Source organism: Panthera leo, chromosome F3 (genome assembly GCF_018350215.1).
Source record: "Panthera leo isolate Ple1 chromosome F3, P.leo_Ple1_pat1.1, whole genome shotgun sequence".
NCBI lineage: Eukaryota > Metazoa > Chordata > Mammalia > Carnivora > Felidae > Panthera > Panthera leo.
This window is the reverse complement of record NC_056696.1, coordinates 20,867,647-20,888,308: the sequence shown is the minus strand read 5'-3', so window position 1 is coordinate 20,888,308 and position 20,662 is coordinate 20,867,647. Positions and strand designations below refer to the sequence as shown.

The following is a 20,662-nucleotide window of genomic DNA, read 5'->3' as shown; positions in this document are numbered from 1 at the left end:
TTGAACTCCTGCCAATATATTTTGTGCCAATCCCCCCCCCAAATTAAGTGATCCATAGTATTTAAATACGTATTTTAAAAAATAATGTATGTAATGTTTAAACAGTCAAATTTACAAAAAACGGAAATTATAAATGATTTTTTCAATATTGTCTTCACATGATTTATTGGAACACCAAAATTTCCTGAAATGTATTTATATTGTTCTATCAGCAAAATATTGGTATTACAAGAATGGGAATCACAAAAATTTAGTGAGCCAATGGTTTTACAGATCTGAATTATAACTTACGTATAAACAAGCTTATTAATACCCCTGCTCTCCCCACTTCCAAATTTACTGATCCTGTCTGCTATTCAAGTCAGAAAGCCTAGAGAACTTTATAAGCATTACCACATACTGATGGGTGGGACTAACACAACTTCAAGGAACTGTTAGATATTTTCTCAATACTGAGATTCAATACCTTCGGGGCAGAATCCACAGGGGTTTGGCTAGTCCAATTTGCTAATTCCATCTTATTGTGTGTGTGTGTGCGCGTGTGTCTTTTACTCAATTTTGGATCTAACAACTTATTACCAACCTCCTGGAATAATTTCTTTCCAGAAACATGTTCTTGCTTACAGTTGACCTTCCTAATTCATTTGTGAACTAAAATTTTAGAGAAATCGCTGAAGACTTCTGCTCAAGCAAAAAGAAAATCCTACCACGACTGAAGATAATCACTTGAACAACTCAAGCCCACCAACATGACCAGTGTTTTTCCTGTCGTATGTTAAAATGAAAATGCTGGTCAAAGAAGGCTTCAAGAGAACATCAAAATATTAAAGTAGTGCTTTTCTTTGTTTTACCTATGGTTATCTTAAAATGGGTTTGAAGTCCCTCCTACCACCCCCAGAATAATAAAAAAAAATCTGCTGTAAGATTTCTGGATAATCTAGTTGTTCTATCAAATCTTAATTGGATAAAATTGTACAAGGGCATTCCATTTATATAGCATTTCATGTAAACATCCAAAACCCTATCAAAGACAAGTCTTAAAGAACTTTCACAGGAGAATATTGTTTTATTAAAACTAGAATGATGTGAAAAGTCCACATACAAACAAGAAAAATGGGCTCAATGCTAAAACACCTTGGCCACTGGGCCCATTCTGCTCTCCTTTATAGACACGAGATAGCTCTGTTCTGGAGCTCCTGTAGAGCAGGGAATAAGAAGCAGAATTATATAATGGCTAAGTATAGGTACTAAAGTCAGTACTACTTGGATCTGAGGCCCAACTCTACCAATTTACTAGCTGTGTTACCTTGAGCAGTTTTTATATTCCGTTTTCTTATCTATAAAATGAGGATATGAACAGTAGCCAGCTCTTCATTTGCTAACTTAACAGAGCTATGACAAACTATTATGGCAGATAGTTAAGAGCTGGGATCACAAGAAAAGATAAAGAAAAACTAAGGTGAAGACAGTCATAGTAAGAATTTAAGCCAAGTGAGGATCTTCTGAGAGATTAGATAGGTCACTTGTGTGGTCCAATGGCTAGCTACTTAGCAGGTCACTTAGGAATAAAGACATGGTTGCCCGACCTTCAATAAGACTGAACTCTAACTTTGGAGATGCTTTACAGAAGGATTCAGTCATTTTTAATAAATGAAATGAAGCTTATCCTAAGAATGATTTAGACTCCATTCTGTACTCAATGGGAGATGCCATCAATGTCTAGGAAACTTGGCATCTCTGAGGTAGACTTTTAAAACTTGAGATTTTGAATAATGCCAATATTAGACATTGCCTTGAAATTCAGTAGGTATCTACAAACAAACCTATCCCCAGGCTCCAAGCTTGGTAGAGCAGAACGACCAAATTTTTAGTCCAGTGCTCCCTTGACTCTGTAAGTCATGATATGAGAGTGCGAATTCTTCTAGTGTTATATTTCTTAGGACTCCTACGAGTAATAATATATTAAGTCTGTAAACACTTCTGCAATTATGAAGATGTTTACAATTACTTATAAACCTATACTAGTAAGATACAGTTTTTATATACTTAATAGTAAGTTAAAGATTATACCCTCACAGATTTTTAGTCTTTTATTTTAGTGTCTATAAAAAGACAACCAAGTAAGAAAAGAATGCTTCCACTCACAATGCCAAGCCCCCCTCCTCTCCTACTTCTCCCAAAAGCCATCTAAAAATAAGCTCAGTTTTCTGGGCACCTGGGCAGCTCAGCAGGTTAAGCATCCAACTCTTGATTTTAGCTCAGGTCATGATCTCACAGTTTATGAGTTTGAGCCCTACATTGGGCTCTGTGCTGACATTGTGGGGCATGCTTGGGATTCTCTCTCTCCCTCTCTCTCTGCCCCTCTCCTGCTTGTGCACTCTCTCTCTTTCAAAATAAACAAACACTAAAAAAATAAATAAAAATAAACAAAAATAAGCTCAGTTTTCAATTTTATCAGTGGGGTTAATAGTTACTAAATTGTAAGTCTACAGATAATTATAGGAAAGACTGACAAATGAACTCAAAATTTTAATTCCAATACAGATTCCCAAAATATTAATATTATTCCCTAATGCTTTATTTCTTTGAACTGTAAATGAAATATAATGCTTATCTTTTTAAAAAATATTTATTTATTTATTTATTTATTTATTTTTGAAAGCAAGAGAGCTCGAGTTGGGAAAAAGGGGGAGGGGGGAGAGGGGGAGGGGAGGGGGAGACAGGGGGAGAGAGAGAGAGAGAGAGAGAGAGAGAGAGAGGAGGAATCCGAAGCAGGCTCTACATTAAACATGGAGCTGATGCAGGGCTTGATCCTAGGAACTGTGAGACCTGAGCCAAAATCAAGACTGAGCCACCCAGGTGCCCATAATATGTATCTTTATGTAAGTCCATTTAACCTTCTTTGTCTCAGTTTCTTCACTGGTAAAATGTGAATATAATATCATTTACCTTATAAAACTGTTAAGAATTAGACAATTTATGTAAAATACACAGTGTCAGGCATACAGGATTAAGTGCTGAATAAATGTTAGTTATTAAGATTTTTATTATTTTTCTGTTAAGGTTTGCTCAAAAAAATTGCAAATTTTTTTTTTTTTTTACTGCAATTATGGAAACATCAGCAACCAGAAATGCCACCAGCAAAGCTGCTGGAACTGGGGGTGGGGGTGGGGGATCTGATTCTGTTTATGATTAAAACGCAGATCTGTAAACTGCTATACATTATTTATTTTCAAGATAGAAGCTCTTAAAGAAAGACTACGAACAGGGGAAAGAAATCAATGCAACCCTATCCCCAGCCTTTTTATATCACAAGTCCTCAAGTGATCTAAAGTAAACTTCAGAAAATATACCATGAAAGAATGTTAGAGGAATTTTAAATATATAAAAAAAGAAAGAGAGCAAAAAAGAATATAAATGAGGTAATGGAAAATGCAGATGTAATTTTGGCTAAAGAGAAAGCCAGGGCTGGCTGCCATTTGGTCAGAGCTCATTCCTGGGATTCAAACAAAAATGACCAAACATGCTTTATTGCTGTTTTAGAATATAATATATAATCTAGTGAGAAGAATAAGGTAAAGTACTCCATGGTGTATATTATCTACAAATCAAACCAAAGAAAGGAAAGGGAATAAAAGTCTTAAAATATCAAAAGCCAATGACATTTTTTGACCATTAGACATTTTAAAAAAATGTTTATTTATTTTTGAAGGAGAGAGAGACAGAGCATGAGCCGGGGAGGGGCAGAGAGAGAGAGGGAGACACAGAATCCAAAGCAGGCTCCAGGCTCTGAGCTGTCAGCACAGAGCCCAACGCGGGGCTCGAACTCACGAGCCATGAGATCATGACCTGAACCAAAGTAGGATGCTTAACCAACTGAGCCACCCGGGTACCCTGACCATTAGACATTTTTGAGACCAGTGTCAGAGTCTTTTATACTCTAGAAAAGGGGAAGGGGGAAATCCCTTTAATTTCCATACAGCTACATACAGCTTTGGATTTTGTCAAAGTTATCTGAATAAAAATGTGAATGAACACCTAATATCTTCGAAAACATTTATATACAGGTTAGCAGAAGTTTCTAAAACTAAAGTAAAATAAAGAACTGCATCCTATTAAAAGATCAAGATAAGTTAACAATTATTGTAAAACAGAGGATCAGATAAAATCTGGAGACCACTGTAAGTTTAGGCATGCTTTAAACATTTCATCAAGTGTGATGAGGGCACCACTGACGAAGGCTGGCAAAGAAATAAATGTACTTCTTCCACGACACAGGAGAGAGAAGAGATTACTGACAAGGTAATGTTGGATCTGAGCCTAGGTATTGAAGAGATGTTAAGTTCCGTAAGGGCAGGGACAAAGTCCATTTTGTGGCCTGCTGTGCAAATACTGGCTGGCCAGCTGAAGCACCAAAGGAAAACTGGGGTAGGTGGGAAGTTGACTGATTGTAAAACTGCCTCACAAAGAAATCTATTGTATTTAAAACAAAGTTACTGGAACAATAAGAAGAGCCAGAAAGCAATCATTTAATTAATTCAACCAACAAATAGTAAGTACCTACTTTTGTTCTAGATGCTAAGGATAAAGTTTTGAACCAAGAGATTAGAGCTTACATTCTGCTGAGGGAAAGATGAATTAAAACATTATAAAAACAAAACGGTGCTTTTCAGAATTGAAGATGGAGGGGATGCTATATTACAGAAAGTTTTAAGGACAGCTTTTCTTTTCTTAAAAAAAAAAAAGGACTATTATGAAAATCTAACAAATCAAAAATTTGTGAATTTGTGTGTGTGTGTGGGGGGGGGGGTTCTCTACAAGAGTGAGAGGAATCACACCTAGACACATCAAAACAATGTACTTGTGTGCTACAGAATGGCAGGAGATTTTACAGAAACTTCTTTGCTTCTACTTGATCAAAAGCAATAAAAAGAACGACAACTATTTATTTTTTATTATGTTTTTCCAGAAAGCATCCTAAGCTTGTTAAGCTACTGCTTTACCCCAAAATACACGAATAAAGTAGAAATGAGGCTAGGATATGCACATGAAATAATATTTATGTTTCATCCAGCGCAATTATTTTAGCACAATGTCCTATTTTTCTCTCTTCAGCAAAGCAAAACTTCCCACGCCAAATTCTTCAATAAGCCCCTTAAGATTTTTCTCCAGTGACAAGAACAAATGAGAGCTGTTAATAATTTTCAGATTTAAAGCAATAATTCTCATATAAAACCATTTTTTCCTTGAGATTTGCCAAACTATTCCTCTCCAGAAATACTGTATCCTTATTCTAAGAATTTTTCACTATATTGTCCAGGCTGACTAATTTTTACCTTGAATGCAAACCAACAGAAGAGACAATTTTGCAAGGGATGATGAGTTGAAAGCCAAGAAAACATTTTCTACTTCTTATAATTTAATCCATATTGTAGATAAATTTGGCAGTATCAAAGTAAGAGTTTTATCAGCATATAAACCGCCACCTCCTTTTTTAAGCTTTTCTAAGAATGGTTGATTTTGGTCATAATTCTTAGAGGCAAAAGCACTGAAGTTTGGATTCTATCTTGTGTTAAGAAAAGTGATTTGGGGGCTCCTGGGTGGCTCAGTCAGGTAAATGTCTGACTCTTGATTTCAGCACAGGTCATGATCTCAAGGTTTGGGAGATTGAATCTCACATCAGGCTGCATTGACAGAGTGGCACCAACTTGGGATTTTCTCCCTCTACTCTTCTCTGCCCCTTCCTCCTTCTCCTTCTTCTCTCTCAAAATAAATAAACATAGAAAGAGAGAGAGAAGAAAAGAAAAAAAAAGAAAAGAAAAAAACAGATGATTTGCCTTCCCCTTTTCTCTATGCCGTATAGATTCTTTTGGTTGATACTCTTTCCATAAAAACGTTTGCAACATAAGGGATAAAGGGCAGCATTATGCAAATTCTGCATACTGAAAAGGGACAGTTAAATAGAAGCTACCAATATGCATACTGAGTAGCATCTTTCCAACATTTCTAGGGCAAGTTCTTTTTTTTTTATTTTATTAAAAAATTTTTTGTAATTTTTTTTAGTTTTGAGAGAAAGAGAGAGACAGAGAGAGAGAGAGCGTGCGCAAGCAGGAGAGGAGCAGAGAGAGAAGGAGACACAGAATCTGAAGCAGGCTCCAGTCTGAGCTGTCAGCACAGAGCCCGACATAGGGCTCAGACCCACAGCCTGTGAGATCATGACCTGAGCTGAAGCTGATGCTTAACCAACTGAGTCACCCAGGCGCCCCTCTAGGGCAAGTTCTGTCCTATTCAATAGCATCTTGTAAATACTGACGTTTGTGACAACTGCACTAGGCCTCGTCTCCTAAGAGTGGGAAAGGCTTCTGAAACCAAGACAACTTAAATAAAAAACACAGTCTTCATTAATTTTAAATTAGAAGAAAATATGACAAAGTAAACATTAACAGGATATAAACTGTTGTTGGTCTTGGTTCTTTAATACTTCAGTATTAAAGATCAGGAATGAAACAACAAACCAGCTAAGATGTAAAATAAATCAAGTAGTCACACAGTTGTATAAATTGACGATGCTTCACATTTTCTTAGAAAAAGCATGTATGTTTTGATAGATGAAATACATTTAACCTCAAGATTTGCTATACAACAAAACAAAACTGTCACTGCATTAAAAGGATTATTTTTAAGATGGAAACAAACTAAATTGAGTCATAATAACTTATCTGACAAACATTAACTTTTCCTTTCTCCAGTCTGCCAAATGTTTGTGCCAAATGTTCCATAATTATCTCAGAATCTCAGGTGCTTCTTCCCAAACTAGCGTAGGGATGAACTATTACATGGAGACTACCAACATATAAGGAGGTAAGACAGGTCTGAAGGAAGAAGGATGATGAAGTTACTTCTAAACATGTTGAATCAGAGTTCCCGACAGATAGATATCTTATTCAATCAGTTTCTGAGTATCCAAAATGTTACCAGGCACTGAAAATTACTAGACAGCTGGATGTACTGGAGTTGCTGGGCTAGATTTGGGAGCTTTCAGGAGAACTATAGAAAAATCTGACTGACCACTCCAGAGAGTACAGACTAAGTAAAAGCAGTGGACTGAGACTTTTAGAAGAACAGATGTAATAAAAAGGCAGAGAAACAGGAATCAATAAAACAAATGCCAGAAACATACAACATAAACCAAGAGACTGGCACTACTACTGAAGAATTTCAAAAAGCAGAAATAACTACTATCAACCTCACAAAATTAAGATGAGGCTTGAGAAACACCTATCAAACACTCCAACTAGGAAATCATGGTGGCCTTATAGGGAACATTTCTATGAGTGAAGAGGGAGATAACAGCATGCTGAGCAAAAGAAAACAGCAAGAAAAGTAGAAAGAAATAGAGTACTTTTTAATTAGCTTCGGTACAGTGAAGGAAAATTACATAGTAATAGTGAAAAAGAAGAGTCTGGGTCATGAGAACATGTAAAATGAAAGGGAACTGAAAAAAGGAGGAGTCAATCATTGGAGACCAAATTGAAGGCACAGAAAGATAATGGTTCTGAAATTTTCTCTACATCAACTTCTGCATCTCAATATTTGTCTCATTTGCTTTAACCAATAGGAATAACCACTGTGTTTGTTTCAGGTACCAAGGCTGGGAAGAAATAGGTATGCTTTCTAATAGTCAACTTTTCCAGATTCCACTCAACTCCAACTATGCTGCTGGTTTGCTCCCCTGCTATGTGCATGACAGGGCAAAAATGGATGCACATGCATTACAACTTCAAATCCTGTACCAAAGTCTCCACTGTGGAAAAATGTAAAGCAGACTCCTAATCTAGACATCATGGCACAAAGATTTATATTCATTTTCTCATTTTCGACAGAAAAGAATCCTAATTTCCTTTTTTTTTTTTAAGTTTATTTATTTTGAGAGAGAGAGAGTGAGAGCAAGGGAGGGGCAGAGAGAGGGAGAAAGAGAGAATCCCAAGCAGGCTCTGCACTGTCAGTGCACAGCTCGATGTGGGGCTCAAACTCACGAACCACACAATCATGACCTGAGCAGAAATTAAGTCGGATGCTTAACCGACTGAGCCACTCAGGCGCCCCTTAATTTCCTTTTCTAAAAGATACAAATAGTGGAATTTGAGAAAAACATTTCAATGGGAAACAGCCATAAACATAGAATCAGTAAATTTTGGAATGAGAATTGAACAGGTACAATTGGAAAGATACCAGATCAAGACTTTGGAATGTAAATCTGTCAGTAACTAGATCTTCAGACTATAAGTCAGGCCTTCCACCTTTCTGGACCTTAATTTTCTTAACTATAAAATAAGTGAATTAGAAAAAATTACAATGGTCCCATCCAGCTGAAAGAAGAACATGATTTTGGTCCTAGGTGTGCTACTTCTAGGTAGAGAGAACAAGGCTCAAAGACGACAATTCAATGACTTCAAAAGTTAGTAGGGAAGAGCCATTTTGGAAATGAGGGTTGCTGATTATCAGTCTAATGTTCTTTAAGCTGTAAAAAGTTTATGTTCTTAGAAAGTATGAAGATATTGGTGATTTAAAAAAAATCCTCTATTCCTCTTCACTCCCAATGACATTTTCAAGAATGGGCACAGCCAAGGCCATGGTGAAAAGTGGAGCATATGCAGAAAGTCTCTCCAAATATCCAGCTTGAGCCTCTCTGATGGAGTCATGTGTACTACGGTCCTGTACTGTTGATCAAAGAAACAGGACACAATATTCTGGAATGTAGTGGCCCTTATCCATGCTCTGCTTGGGGGTATTCTGCCTTCAACACAGTATGTGCAACATTCCCTATTCCCACTGGAATCCTAGGATGTCCTACAAGGTCCTAATAATGAGTTCAGTCTTCTCTTACAAACTAAGGCAGATGCTCTATTTCAACTGAATGAGAAAGTTATCAATTGCCTATGTCCCTACCTTGTCTTCTAGTCATTGGTACTATAAAGACTTCAAAGAGGACACTAAGATAGTTGAAGAAATAACAGGTTTTTTCCAATTACTTTCAAAAATAGTTACGGTGAAATCCAGTATGAGTAATTACATGAAGATAGTGGAGATAGAGATGAAAAAAGGGATATTCAGAAAGAAACAAAATACTCTATATTTTCTATATTTAAATTTACATTTTAAAATGGGACAGTTTGAGACTTCCTTTCATTCAAACACCTAACAAAGCATTGTTCCTTTTTTGTTGAAAATAATCTTATAATATTATTAAATAGTTCTTGGAATTTATAAACACTGTAAAATACATAGTAAAGAGACAAATTCTTAGTCAAATGATATCTAAAATACACATTTGGTTGTCTCAGCACTTAGCTAAATTTGCACTACTGAACAACTCATTCCATCCAAGAAAACAACACCACCAACATTTAGACTACTTTTCATAATTCGCCCTAAAATATCTGCCAACTATACAAAATAACAGGAACTCATGATATTGAAAATAAATTCAATAAATCTTTTGATCAATTTCTTTAGTTAATGTTACATGTTTTCACAGCATTAAACTTCATTGCAAACTACTGTTTCATTCTTTAAAATCATTACCAAAAGAGCTAAAATGTATTATTTTACCAATGGTTCATCTTTAAGAGAAAAACGAGAGTCTACGAAAAACCTTAAGGGCCAAAGTCTAATTTAATATGAAAATCCATTCCAGGTAATAAGGTAACATATTTCTTTAGTCAACTTTTTTAACTTAACAATCTTGCAGTAATTTCCTAAAAGGATACACATACTTTTAAAATATCTAGAATTTTATATAAACTACTGATTAAGACAGAACTAGACATAATGAACACATAATGACACTACTCACCTAAATAGGGAATGCAAGGCGTCATCTTTAAGCTACTTATATAGTCTCTTAGTCTTTTGTAATTATCTTCTTTACTCATTACATATTCTAATTTTTCAAAGGTAGTTTTGTCTTTTCGACTTAGTAACTAAAAAAGCAAACAGAAGAGTCTAAGTTATTTCCAAATCCCATTTTATTTTAGCAAAGACATGAAGCTGTATTTACTATAAATTTAAGTTTTAATTTCAATGTTATACATTTTTCAATTATATTTTGGCAGTATATAAATAAAACAAAGTCAGACATGTTTATTAAAATAAACGCAAATCCATTATTTATAAAATGTAATATCCTTAAAGAAATTACTCAATTTTGTGGTTTAAGTAACAATTTTTTTGATAAATCTAACCATGGCTAGTCCTAACGATAACCATAAAACTGTGATTCACATTTTTGGATTTTTAACAAGACATTTTTTCTTTGATCGCTTTGATCAGTGCTGTATCACACAGAGGTGAACACTCAACTGAAACTGTTTTTAAGAGGGTTGAGGTGATTTGTAGTGAGTGCCTTTGAAAAAAACTGGGACAAAGGGAATAAAAGCAAGGTCAATCACCCAAAATAATATTAACTCTTGCAATTTCTTGTGTTCTTGATTTTAGCCATCCTGACAGGTATAAAGTGGTATCTCATTGTGGTTTTCATTTACATTTCCCTGATGATTAGTGATCTTGAACATCTTTTCATGTGCCTGGTGGCCAACTGCAGGTCTTCTTTGGGAAAAGGTCTATTTAGGTCCTGTGCCATTAACTGGATTTTTTGGGGTATTGAGTTGTATAAGTTCTTTATATATTTTGGATATTAACTCCTTATCAGACTTATCACTTGCAAATGTATTCTCCCATTCAGTTGGCTGCCTCTTTATTTTGTTGATGGTTACTTTCACTATACAGTAATCTTTTATTTTGGTGTAGTCTGAAAAGGTTTAATTTTGCTTTTGTTTCCATTGCCAGAGGAGACCTATCTAGAAAAATGTTACTACGGTTGATCTCAAAGAAAGTAATGCCTATGTTTTCTTCCAGGAATTTTATGTTTCAGGCCTCACATTTAATCCATTTTGAGTTTATTTTTGTGTATGGGATAAGGAAGTGGCCCAATTTCATTCTTTTGCATGTAGCTGCCCAGCTTTCCCAACACCACTTGCTGAAGAGACTGTCTTTTTTCCATTGTACATTCTTGTCTCCTCTGTCATAGATTAACTGACCATATAAGCATGGGTTTGTTAATTGACTCTATTCTGTTCCACTGATCTATGTGTGTATTTTTGTGCCAGTACCATACTGTTTTGATTGCTACAGCTTTGTTGTATACCTTGAAATCTGAGACTGTAAAACCTCAAGCTTTGTTCTTCTGTTTCAAGACTGCTTTGGCTATTTGAGGTCTTTTATCATTCCACACAAATTTTAGGATTATTTGTTCTAGTTCTATGAAAAATGATATATTGTGTTGGCAAGGATGTGGACAAAAAGGAACCCTTGTGCGCTGTTGGTTGGAATGCAAATTAATGCTGTCACTCTGGAAAACAGTATGGAGTTTCTAAAAAAATTAAAAATTGAATTACCATATGATTTGGAAATTCCACTACTTGGTATTTAACCAATAAAAATGAAAAAACTAATTTGAAAAGATGTATGTACTCCTATGTTTACTGCAGCCTTATTTACAATAGCTGAGTATGGAAGCAACCGAAGTGTTCATCAATAGATGAATGGATAAAGAAGATGCGGTGTGTACACACACACACACACACACACACACACACACACACACAATGGAGTATTACTCAACCATAAAAAAAAGATCTTGCCATCTGCAGTAACATGGAAGGACCCAGCTAGAGAGTAAGTGATATAAGTCAAATAAGAAAAAGACAAGTATCATGTGATTTCACTCATATGTGGAATTTCAGAAACTAAACTAACGAACAAAGAAAACAAACAAAAACAAACAAACAAAAAACCCCAAAACAAAACCAGACTCTTAGATACAGAGAACAAATTGGTGGTTGCTATAGGGGAAGTGGGTGGGGGGATGGGTGAAATAAAGGGAATTAAGAGAATACGTATCTTGATGAGCACTGAGATATATATATAGAATTGTTGAATCATTATACTGTACATATGAAATTAATATAACACTGTATGTTCATTATACTTGAATAAAAAGGGTATTTTAAAAATATTAATTAAAAACTTCAGAAAATATGGAGTTTTTAAAAGTTTATTTATTTTTTAGAGAGACAGCATGTGGGAGAAGAGAAAGAATCCCAAGCAGGTTCCACACTCAGTGCAGAGCCCGATGAGGGCTTGAACTCACGAACTGTAAGATCATGACCCGAGCTGAAATCAAGAGTTGGATGCTTAACTGACTGAGCCAGCCAGGCACCCCCAAAAATATGTTTTTAAGTATTTCAAAGACTCTGGAAAAAAGTCTTGTTTTCTTTAAACATATGAAGTTACTATTTCATTATGATATAATAAAATTTCACTTTATGTCATAAAACATTAGTGTTATTTTTTAGCACGCAAAACACATTCCACTTGAAAAATTCTCATCTAACTCTATGAGGTGAACAGAGAAGTCTGAAGATTAATAGACAGATGAGGAGACAGAGATTCAAAGGAGATTACAGGGTTAGCAAGAAGCACATACTAATATTCTCACAGTCATCCACCCACAAAGGCACAGGTCCCTGTCTTGCAGTGTCTCAGTCTGGTTCTGGAGGTGAAGAGTATTCTGACACCAAATCCACCACTCTTTATACATAATACTACAAGTGCTACGATTGGGATTCCTGTTGGAATTTATTTTTTCATGGGCTCTAAGATGCAGATTATCTTCAGATAATCTCCATCAGAAAAATGTGTGACTAGTATCCCTCCTTCTTTAAAACGAAAGTTTTAAGGAGTCCTTTGCTTTAATATTTTAGATAGATATTCCACAGTCTAAAACAGCGATTATATAATTTTCCTTGGCCCAGCTTTAACAATCTTGATCAGCATTTTCAAGAGTAGGTGCAAATCTCTGCTTCTAACTGTAAGTCCAACCATCCCTTTCTCTCCCACTTAAATGTGTAGATATGGAAAATACAGTGATATGACATGGCAGGGATAAGAATAAGCCTGTTCTTTTTTTTCTTAAATCAATCATTCAAAAACTTCAGTAGAATTTCAGGAGAAACAAATTATGTACTCGGAACATCACTGATTTTGCCACCTCTGAAACACAAACCTGTGGTAAAGAACTACATGGTTTAATATGTATAAGAACAATTTTTTGGAATTTTCAAAATAATCAACAACCAGATTAAAAGGATTCAATCTGGGGTGGGATAGTAGAGACTTGTTTCCAAAAGACTATTTAGAAGAAGAATATGGAAAAAAGAATTAATTAGATGTTAAAATAGGTTATTTCCTAGGGATAGCTCAGAAACTTATCCAAAGCCCACGTGCCGAAGCTATAACTAACAAGTCCTGATTTTCTTTTTCTCCTTTTCAAATCTTTTTCTGATGTTTAGTCCTAATATCCCTACAATGTCACTTCACTATACTCCTCCAAAAAAGGGGGAAAACAAAGTACTTCACAAGGTTCCAACTCTTCATGTTTTAGCACCATATTCTTTCTCTGGTTAAGAGGCCACCGGGGCAAAGCTCTTCACACTTTCACTGGTGCCGGAAGGTGGGAACTCCCAATGTTCCTGGCCAAATCTCTATACCGTAACAATGTTACCATAACAATGGACTTTGGGAAAATTTGAATCAACCCTTGTACATCTCAGTCACCATAAGAAAAGTAAAATTCCCAGATCACCCCTCATCACCTTGATTTGTATCTCCATATAATCTGTACAAATGCTTTCATTTGCATAAATAAGTTATTTGTTTTGAACCTTAAATGCAGATTAATTATAATCTTTTGTTCATGACACTCAAATTATCATTAGTCCCTGATGTTACTTTCTTGTTAAATCGATTTTTTTCTTAAATTTTTAAGTGAATGCACATGTATTCATCTTCATACTTACAAACCATATACTAACAATACACATCTACCTATGTGCTTCTTCCATATCCAATTCCTTTGACTATCTTTATTTATTTTTTTTAATTTAATGTTTATTTATTTTGAGACAGAGAGAGAGAGAACACGAGCAGGGGAGAGGTAGAGAGAGGGGGAGACACAGAATCTGAAGCAGACTCCAGGTGCTGAGCTGTCAGCACAGAGCCGGACGCGGGGCTAGAACTCATGAGCCTGTGAGATCATGCATGACCTGAGCCTAAGTCAGATGCTCAACCGACTGAGCCACTCAGGCGCTCCTCCTTTGACTATCTTTAAATAACCAATAATCACTATCCTAAATTTTGTGTTTATCATTCTCTTTTATTTGATTTTTTTAAAAATTTTGACTGAAATTTTATTTGATTTTTGACTAAAGAATAGCATACTGTTTTTAATCTTTGGCTTTATCCAATCAATGTTCTGAGGATGAAATTTCATCCATAATGTTGCGTGTGGCTGTAGTTCATTTTCACTGTTTCTATGCATATGTCTTCTTCTATGAAGTACCATCATAATGCATACTTTTCCATTTTTCTTACTTTTTCCTTTTGCTTTGTAAGAATTCTTTATATACTCTGGATATAAATATAAATTCTTGACCAGTTGCAACTGCTACACATTCTTTTCAATTTTCTTTGAAATATCTTTTGGGGCACTTGTGGTTCAGTCAGCTAAGCGTCAGACTCTTGATTTCGGCCCAGGACAAGATCTTACAGTTCATGAGTTCGAGTCCCACATCAGGCTTTGCGCTAACAGCACGCAGAGCCTGTGTCAGGAATTTTCTCTCTCCTCTCGACTCATGCTCTCTTTCTCTCTCAAAATAAATAAATAAACTTAACAAATTTTTAAATATCTTTTAGTGAACAGAAATTCTTACTTTAACGTACCAAAATTTTTTCATCTTTTCTTTCTCTGCTTGAGGTTTTTGTATCTTATCTAAAATATACTTACAGATTCCAAGTTGGAATCTATTCATGCTAAGCCAGAGAGATATTAAGCAATTTTTCCTCTTCTAAAAGCTTCAACGTTTTTCATTTTGCATATAACTCTTTAATTCATCTGACAGTGACTTTTGAGGCCTAATTTCATTTTTTCCCCAAACTGGTAACTAATTTCCCAGCTCCAGTTAAGAACAGCCCCTCTTTTCCTCATTGATTTACAATGCCACCACTGTCATATATCAGAGTTCTATAAAAGCAATGATCTTTTTGGGGGTTCTTTATTCTGTTCCACTGGTCGATATGTCTACATCTGCACTAATTGCACATTACCTAAATAATATAATCCATCTCGGTATCTGTTAGGGCAAATGTCCAAGCCTCCAACCCCATTTTCTTCTTCAGAAATAACTTGGCTATACTGACCTTTTATGTTTCCATATTATTTTATAAGCAATCTTATCCAGACTCCCAGTTTGGGACTGATTCAAGTTGCATCTAATCTCTATGTGCATTTGGGAAAAACCGCCATCTTTAAGCTTTCCTATCACATGACTATCAGATACTGTTCCATCTAACCTAGTTCTTTTTCAATGAATCCCTATAAAGTTTTATAGTTTTCTGCACATGTCTTTCATATATTATTCTATTTATTGTTTGCTACTGTATTTCTTTGATTTGTAAACAGTGGTGTCCTTTTAAGTGACATTTTCAAATTGTTTAGAATACAACTAATTTTATATATTGTTTGTATATTCAGTCACCTTAATAAGCCCTGTATCTTAAAATTGTGGTAGACAGAATACACATAACATTCACCATTTTAACCATTTTCATGAGTACACTTTAGTGGTATTAAGTACATTCACATTACCAACCAACCATCACCACCAATCGTGCATGGCCAGAACTCTTTCCATCTTTCCAAACTGAAACTCCACATACATTAAACACTAACTCCCACTTCCCATTCCTCCCTCCTTTGGCCCCTGGCAACCATCTTCTAGTTTCTGTCTCTATGAATCTGACTTCTCTTGGTACCTTAGAATCATATAGTATTTGTCTTTTTGTCTGGCTTATTTCACTTAGTATAATGTCTTCAAGATTCATCCATGGTGTAATGTGTCAGAATTTAATTCCTTTTTAATGCTAAATAATACTCCATTGTATGTCTATACATTTTGTATATCCATTCATCTGGTGATGGATGTATGGACTGTTTACACCTTTTGGCTATTGTGAATCACGCTGCTATGAACACTGGTATAAAAATGCCTGAGTCTCTGCTTTCAGTGCTTTTGGATATATACCCAGAAGTGGAACTTGCTGGATCAAACAGTAATTCTGCTTAATTTTTTGAAGATAAACCCTACTATTTTTAATCATTTTTTTCTAATTGTGTTGGCTAAGATGTCAATGTTGAATAAAAACAATAAAAATGGGCATCCTTTTCCTTGATGTTATAGAAAATGTTCCTAATATTCTCTCCATTTAGGTTACTATAAGTCTGGGGAGACATTCCTTTTATCAGTTTAAAAAAAAAACAAAAAGGGGCACCTGGTGGCTCAGTTGGTTGAACGTCCGACTTTGGCTCAGGTCATGATCTCATAGTTTGTGAGTTAGATCCCTACATCGGGCTTGCTGCTGTCAGCGCAGAGCCTGCTTCAGATCCTCTGTTCCCTCTCTCTCTGCCCCTCCCCTGCTCACACTCTCTCTCTCAAAAATGAATAAACATGAAAAAAAATTAAAAAACAAAAAACAAACAAACAAAAATAAATAAAACCCCCCAAATACTCTCAATTCCTTATTTGTTATTAAAAATCATTAGCCCAAACTAGCATGAAACACATGCAATCTTTATTATCTTCTAACTTGGCCCAATACTCTACCCCTCCTAGTCCCCTCCAACTGTACTTTCTGGGTCTCACGGTTCATCCTCTGCAAAAGCCCCATCCTTAAACTTTCCTTTAAGCATTCTCTTGCTTTTCTTGTAACATGAGCCTGGATTCAAGTTGGGTGCAATCCTGGCTCCTTGGTCTTCAGAACTTTTTCCTTCCTAACATCCTCCAGCTTCTACTAGGTTCAAGCACTAGATCAGTGCTGTCTGAATTTTGTGTGATGAAAATGATCTGTGTCTGTGCTGCCCAACACAATGGTCACTAGCCACAAGGGACTACTGGCTAGTGTGAATGAGGAACTAAATTTTATTTTATTTTTTAGTGTTTATTTATTTTGAGAGAGAGGGAAACAGAGCACGAGTGGGGAAAGGGCAGTGACAGAGAGGGAGACAGAGAATCCCAAGCAGGCTTTGTGCTGTCAGCGCAGATCAAGAGTTGGATGCTTAACTGACTGAGCCACCCAGGTGCCACAAGGAACTAAAATTTAGTTTTTCTTTTTAGTTTTTTAAAGTTTTATTTATTTATTTTTGAGAGAGAGACAGAGAAGCGAGTGGGGAAGGGGCAGAGAGAGAGGGAGAGAGAGAATCGCAAGCAGGCTCTGCGCTGTCAGCACAGAGCCCCACGTGGGGCTCAAACCCAGAAACTGTGAGATCATGAACTGAGCAGAAACAAAGAGTCAGATGCTTAACGGACTGAGCCACCCAGGTGCCCCAGTTTTAATGATTCAAATTTAATACCCACATGTGGCTAGCGGCTACTATAGTGACCAAGAGAGCACTTAGATTATAACGCTTATGTTACTGTCATTAATAGAGCTGCTAGTCATTTTCCCCATTATACCTTAAAGATGTTAGTAGCTGGAGAAAAAAAGTCCGCAAACCAACATTACTTTCATATCTTGGTGACTGCAATCTTCACATAAAGGAGACTCTCAATACCCTGGTTTCTCAGTTCCTTGACTTCTCCTACACCCAACAATCTTAACTTCTACTACTCTCAGCCTCTATTCCCTTGATCATCCTGAATCCAATAAGTACTGCCTGCACCAGAACTTCCAATCCAGTTACCAATACTACTTTTTCACTTTTCCTTATCTCTTTTACTTGGGTTAAATTCCTCACCTGTCACTGAAACAACTTGTACATTTAATCTCCTGTGCTATCCTTGACCTCACTATGGTACAAACAAGCCTAAAATAATTCCAACTCTGGTTAAACACAACTCTCATCACTACTCCAGGTTTATACTGAGCACCTGCACCTGGATGGAGAATGCATGACTTTGCTGACTGGTTTCACTTTATTTTTTTTTTTTTTTTTAATTTTTTTTTTCAACGTTTTTTATTTATCTTTGGGACAGAGAGAGACAGAGCATGAACGGGGGAGGGGCAGAGAGAGAGGGAGACACAGAATCGGAAACAGGCTCCAGGCTCTGAGCCATCAGCCCAGAGGCTGACGCGGCTCGAACTCACGGACCGCGAGATCGTGACCTGGCTGAAGTCGGACGCTTAACCGACTGCGCCACCCAGGCGCCCCTGGTTTCACTTTAAATACATGATCAAAAGTCTCAATCGTAAGGCCTACCATACCGAACCTACTATATTTCCCTAGTTAATTCATTCTGACACTCTTCTGCATGACTTTCATTCATTCGTTCTTTTTTCAAACCTCCAACACCTCTCCTCCAACATTCTCAACTAAGGACTCTGCTTTTTATGTCTTAAATAAATCGTCAGAAGAACTTCTATAGGATCTCACCACCAAATCTACTAACTTACCTGCATCGGTAACCAAATGCATTTTCCTTTTCTGCTGTTAAAATGGATAAACTGTTGGGGCACCTGGGTGGCTCAGTTGGTTAAGTGTCGAACTTCAGCTCAGGTCATGATCTCATGATTTGTGAGTTCGAGCCCCACATAGGGCTCTGTGCTGAGAGCACAGAGCCTGCATGGGATTCTCTCTCCCCACCTCTCTGCCCCTTCTCCCCTGCTCTCTCTCAAAATAAATAAACTTATAAAAATATTTTAAAAAAATGGATAAACTCTTTCTGCTCCAATACAGTACTGGATCTAATTCCCTCCTGCCTGATCAAGGGTATTGGTGCAGAACTCCTTGCTCTCCTACCATTTCTCTCATTCTATTAGATCACTGCACTAGCATATAAACATAATGCCAGATTTCTCTGCAGTACCTCAGCCCAGCCATTTACAGCAAAATTGCTCAAATGCATTCTCTACATTTGATGTCCTATTTTTTCTCCACCATTCTCTCTTTTCATTCCACCACTGTACTGAAACCACTCTTGCCTAGATTGCCAATCCTCCCCAACTGCCAGATACAATGGCCATCTCAAAGTGCTTACCTAATTCAACTTATCAGCAGCATTTGACATGGGGTGATTATTCTTTCTTGAAACACTTTCATTACTTGACTGTAGGAAACTCCTCCCATGATATTTCCCTCGCTGATCCCTCCTCATTTTTCCAATTTCTAAATCTTAGAGGGTTCCAGGGCTTTTCATCCATACTTTTGACTCAGATGATCTTATCCAACCTCATGCTTTATATACTATCTTTATACTGATGATCAAAAATATATATATCTCTAGCCCCAACTCCTACTGTACACTTATATACCTAACTCTGACCTTACAGTTCCACCTGGATATTTATCACCCAACTCAAACTGTCTTTGTGTAAAATAGAACCCCCCTGCCCCACTGCCAACACAGTGGCCCCAGAATATCAGTAAATAGTATCTCCATTACCTGACTTGATGACACCTCTCTGGACTAGTCTCCTACCATCAATTACTCCTTATTCCATTCTGTCAACACCGAGCACCCCATTCTTTGAACATTATCCGGGCCTTTGTACTGGCTATCACCTTTGCTTGAAATTCTTTTCTCCCAGATTTCCACACAAATGGTTCTCTCAATTCCTCCAGCTCTTTACCAGAGACTCTCTTACCATTCATATACATTCAAAGTTAACTTTTGAATGATACAGGTTTGAACTGCACAGGTCCACTTATATGGGAATTTTTTATAGTACAATACTATAAATGCATATTCTCTTCCTTGTGATTTTAATAACGCTTTCTTTTCTCTATCTTACTTTACTGTAAGAATACAGTATATGATATGTATAACATACAAAATATGTGTTAATTGACTCCACGTTATTGCTAAGTCAGTCAAGTCAACAGTCAGCTACTAGTAGTTAAGTCTGCCGGGGGGAGGGGGGGTGTCAAAAGTTGTATGTGGATTTTTGACTGTGCAGGGGGGCTGGCATCCCTAATCCCTGTATTGTTCAAGGGTCGATTGTATATATAAAATACTTCCCTGCTTTCTCTCTATCCCATTTAATCTGCTTTATTTTTCTTCAGAGCATTCATCACTCTTTACGATATAACATTTATTTATTTATTTACAGTTTATCTCTTCCCAGCAGACTGTTGGCTGTATAAAAATGGGACTCTGTCTGTATCATTTACTGCTCTATGTCAAGCAATTAGTGCCTGGCACACTATTGACTATTTTAAAGTTTAATATAAACACCAAAGATTTTATTCAGATTAATAACCAAAATTGCTAAATAAAAAAAATTATTTTCCATGTAAATACATGAGGGAGATGACAAAAATATCTTAAAGAAAAATAAAAATTAACTTGAGGGAGATGTATCTCATTTATAAACCACAATATAAATCAGAGTATAATTCTTTCCCCAAAAACTTCAAAGATGGAATTCATTATTGTATATTTATAATCATTTCCATTCCCCAGTGAAATTCAGATTTTAAGAAGAGAGAATAAGGCCATATTATTAAAAAGAATTTTTAAAGTAAGAAAACCCTTCACTCAGGTGTTTC

General features: G+C 36.3%; 1 protein-coding gene across 3 annotated transcripts in view; it reads right to left on the bottom strand.

Annotated features, from left to right (window-relative positions):
- The window catches only part of RALGPS2 (Ral GEF with PH domain and SH3 binding motif 2), a 169,249-nt gene that overhangs the window by 70,625 nt on the left and 77,962 nt on the right, over positions 1-20,662 (bottom strand). For all 3 annotated transcript variants that reach the window (XM_042925963.1, XM_042925961.1, XM_042925962.1), the window contains exon 8: positions 9,857-9,983. In XM_042925963.1, the coding sequence (XP_042781897.1) occupies positions 9,857-9,983 (127 nt within the window). The remainder of the gene's footprint in view (positions 1-9,856; positions 9,984-20,662) is intronic.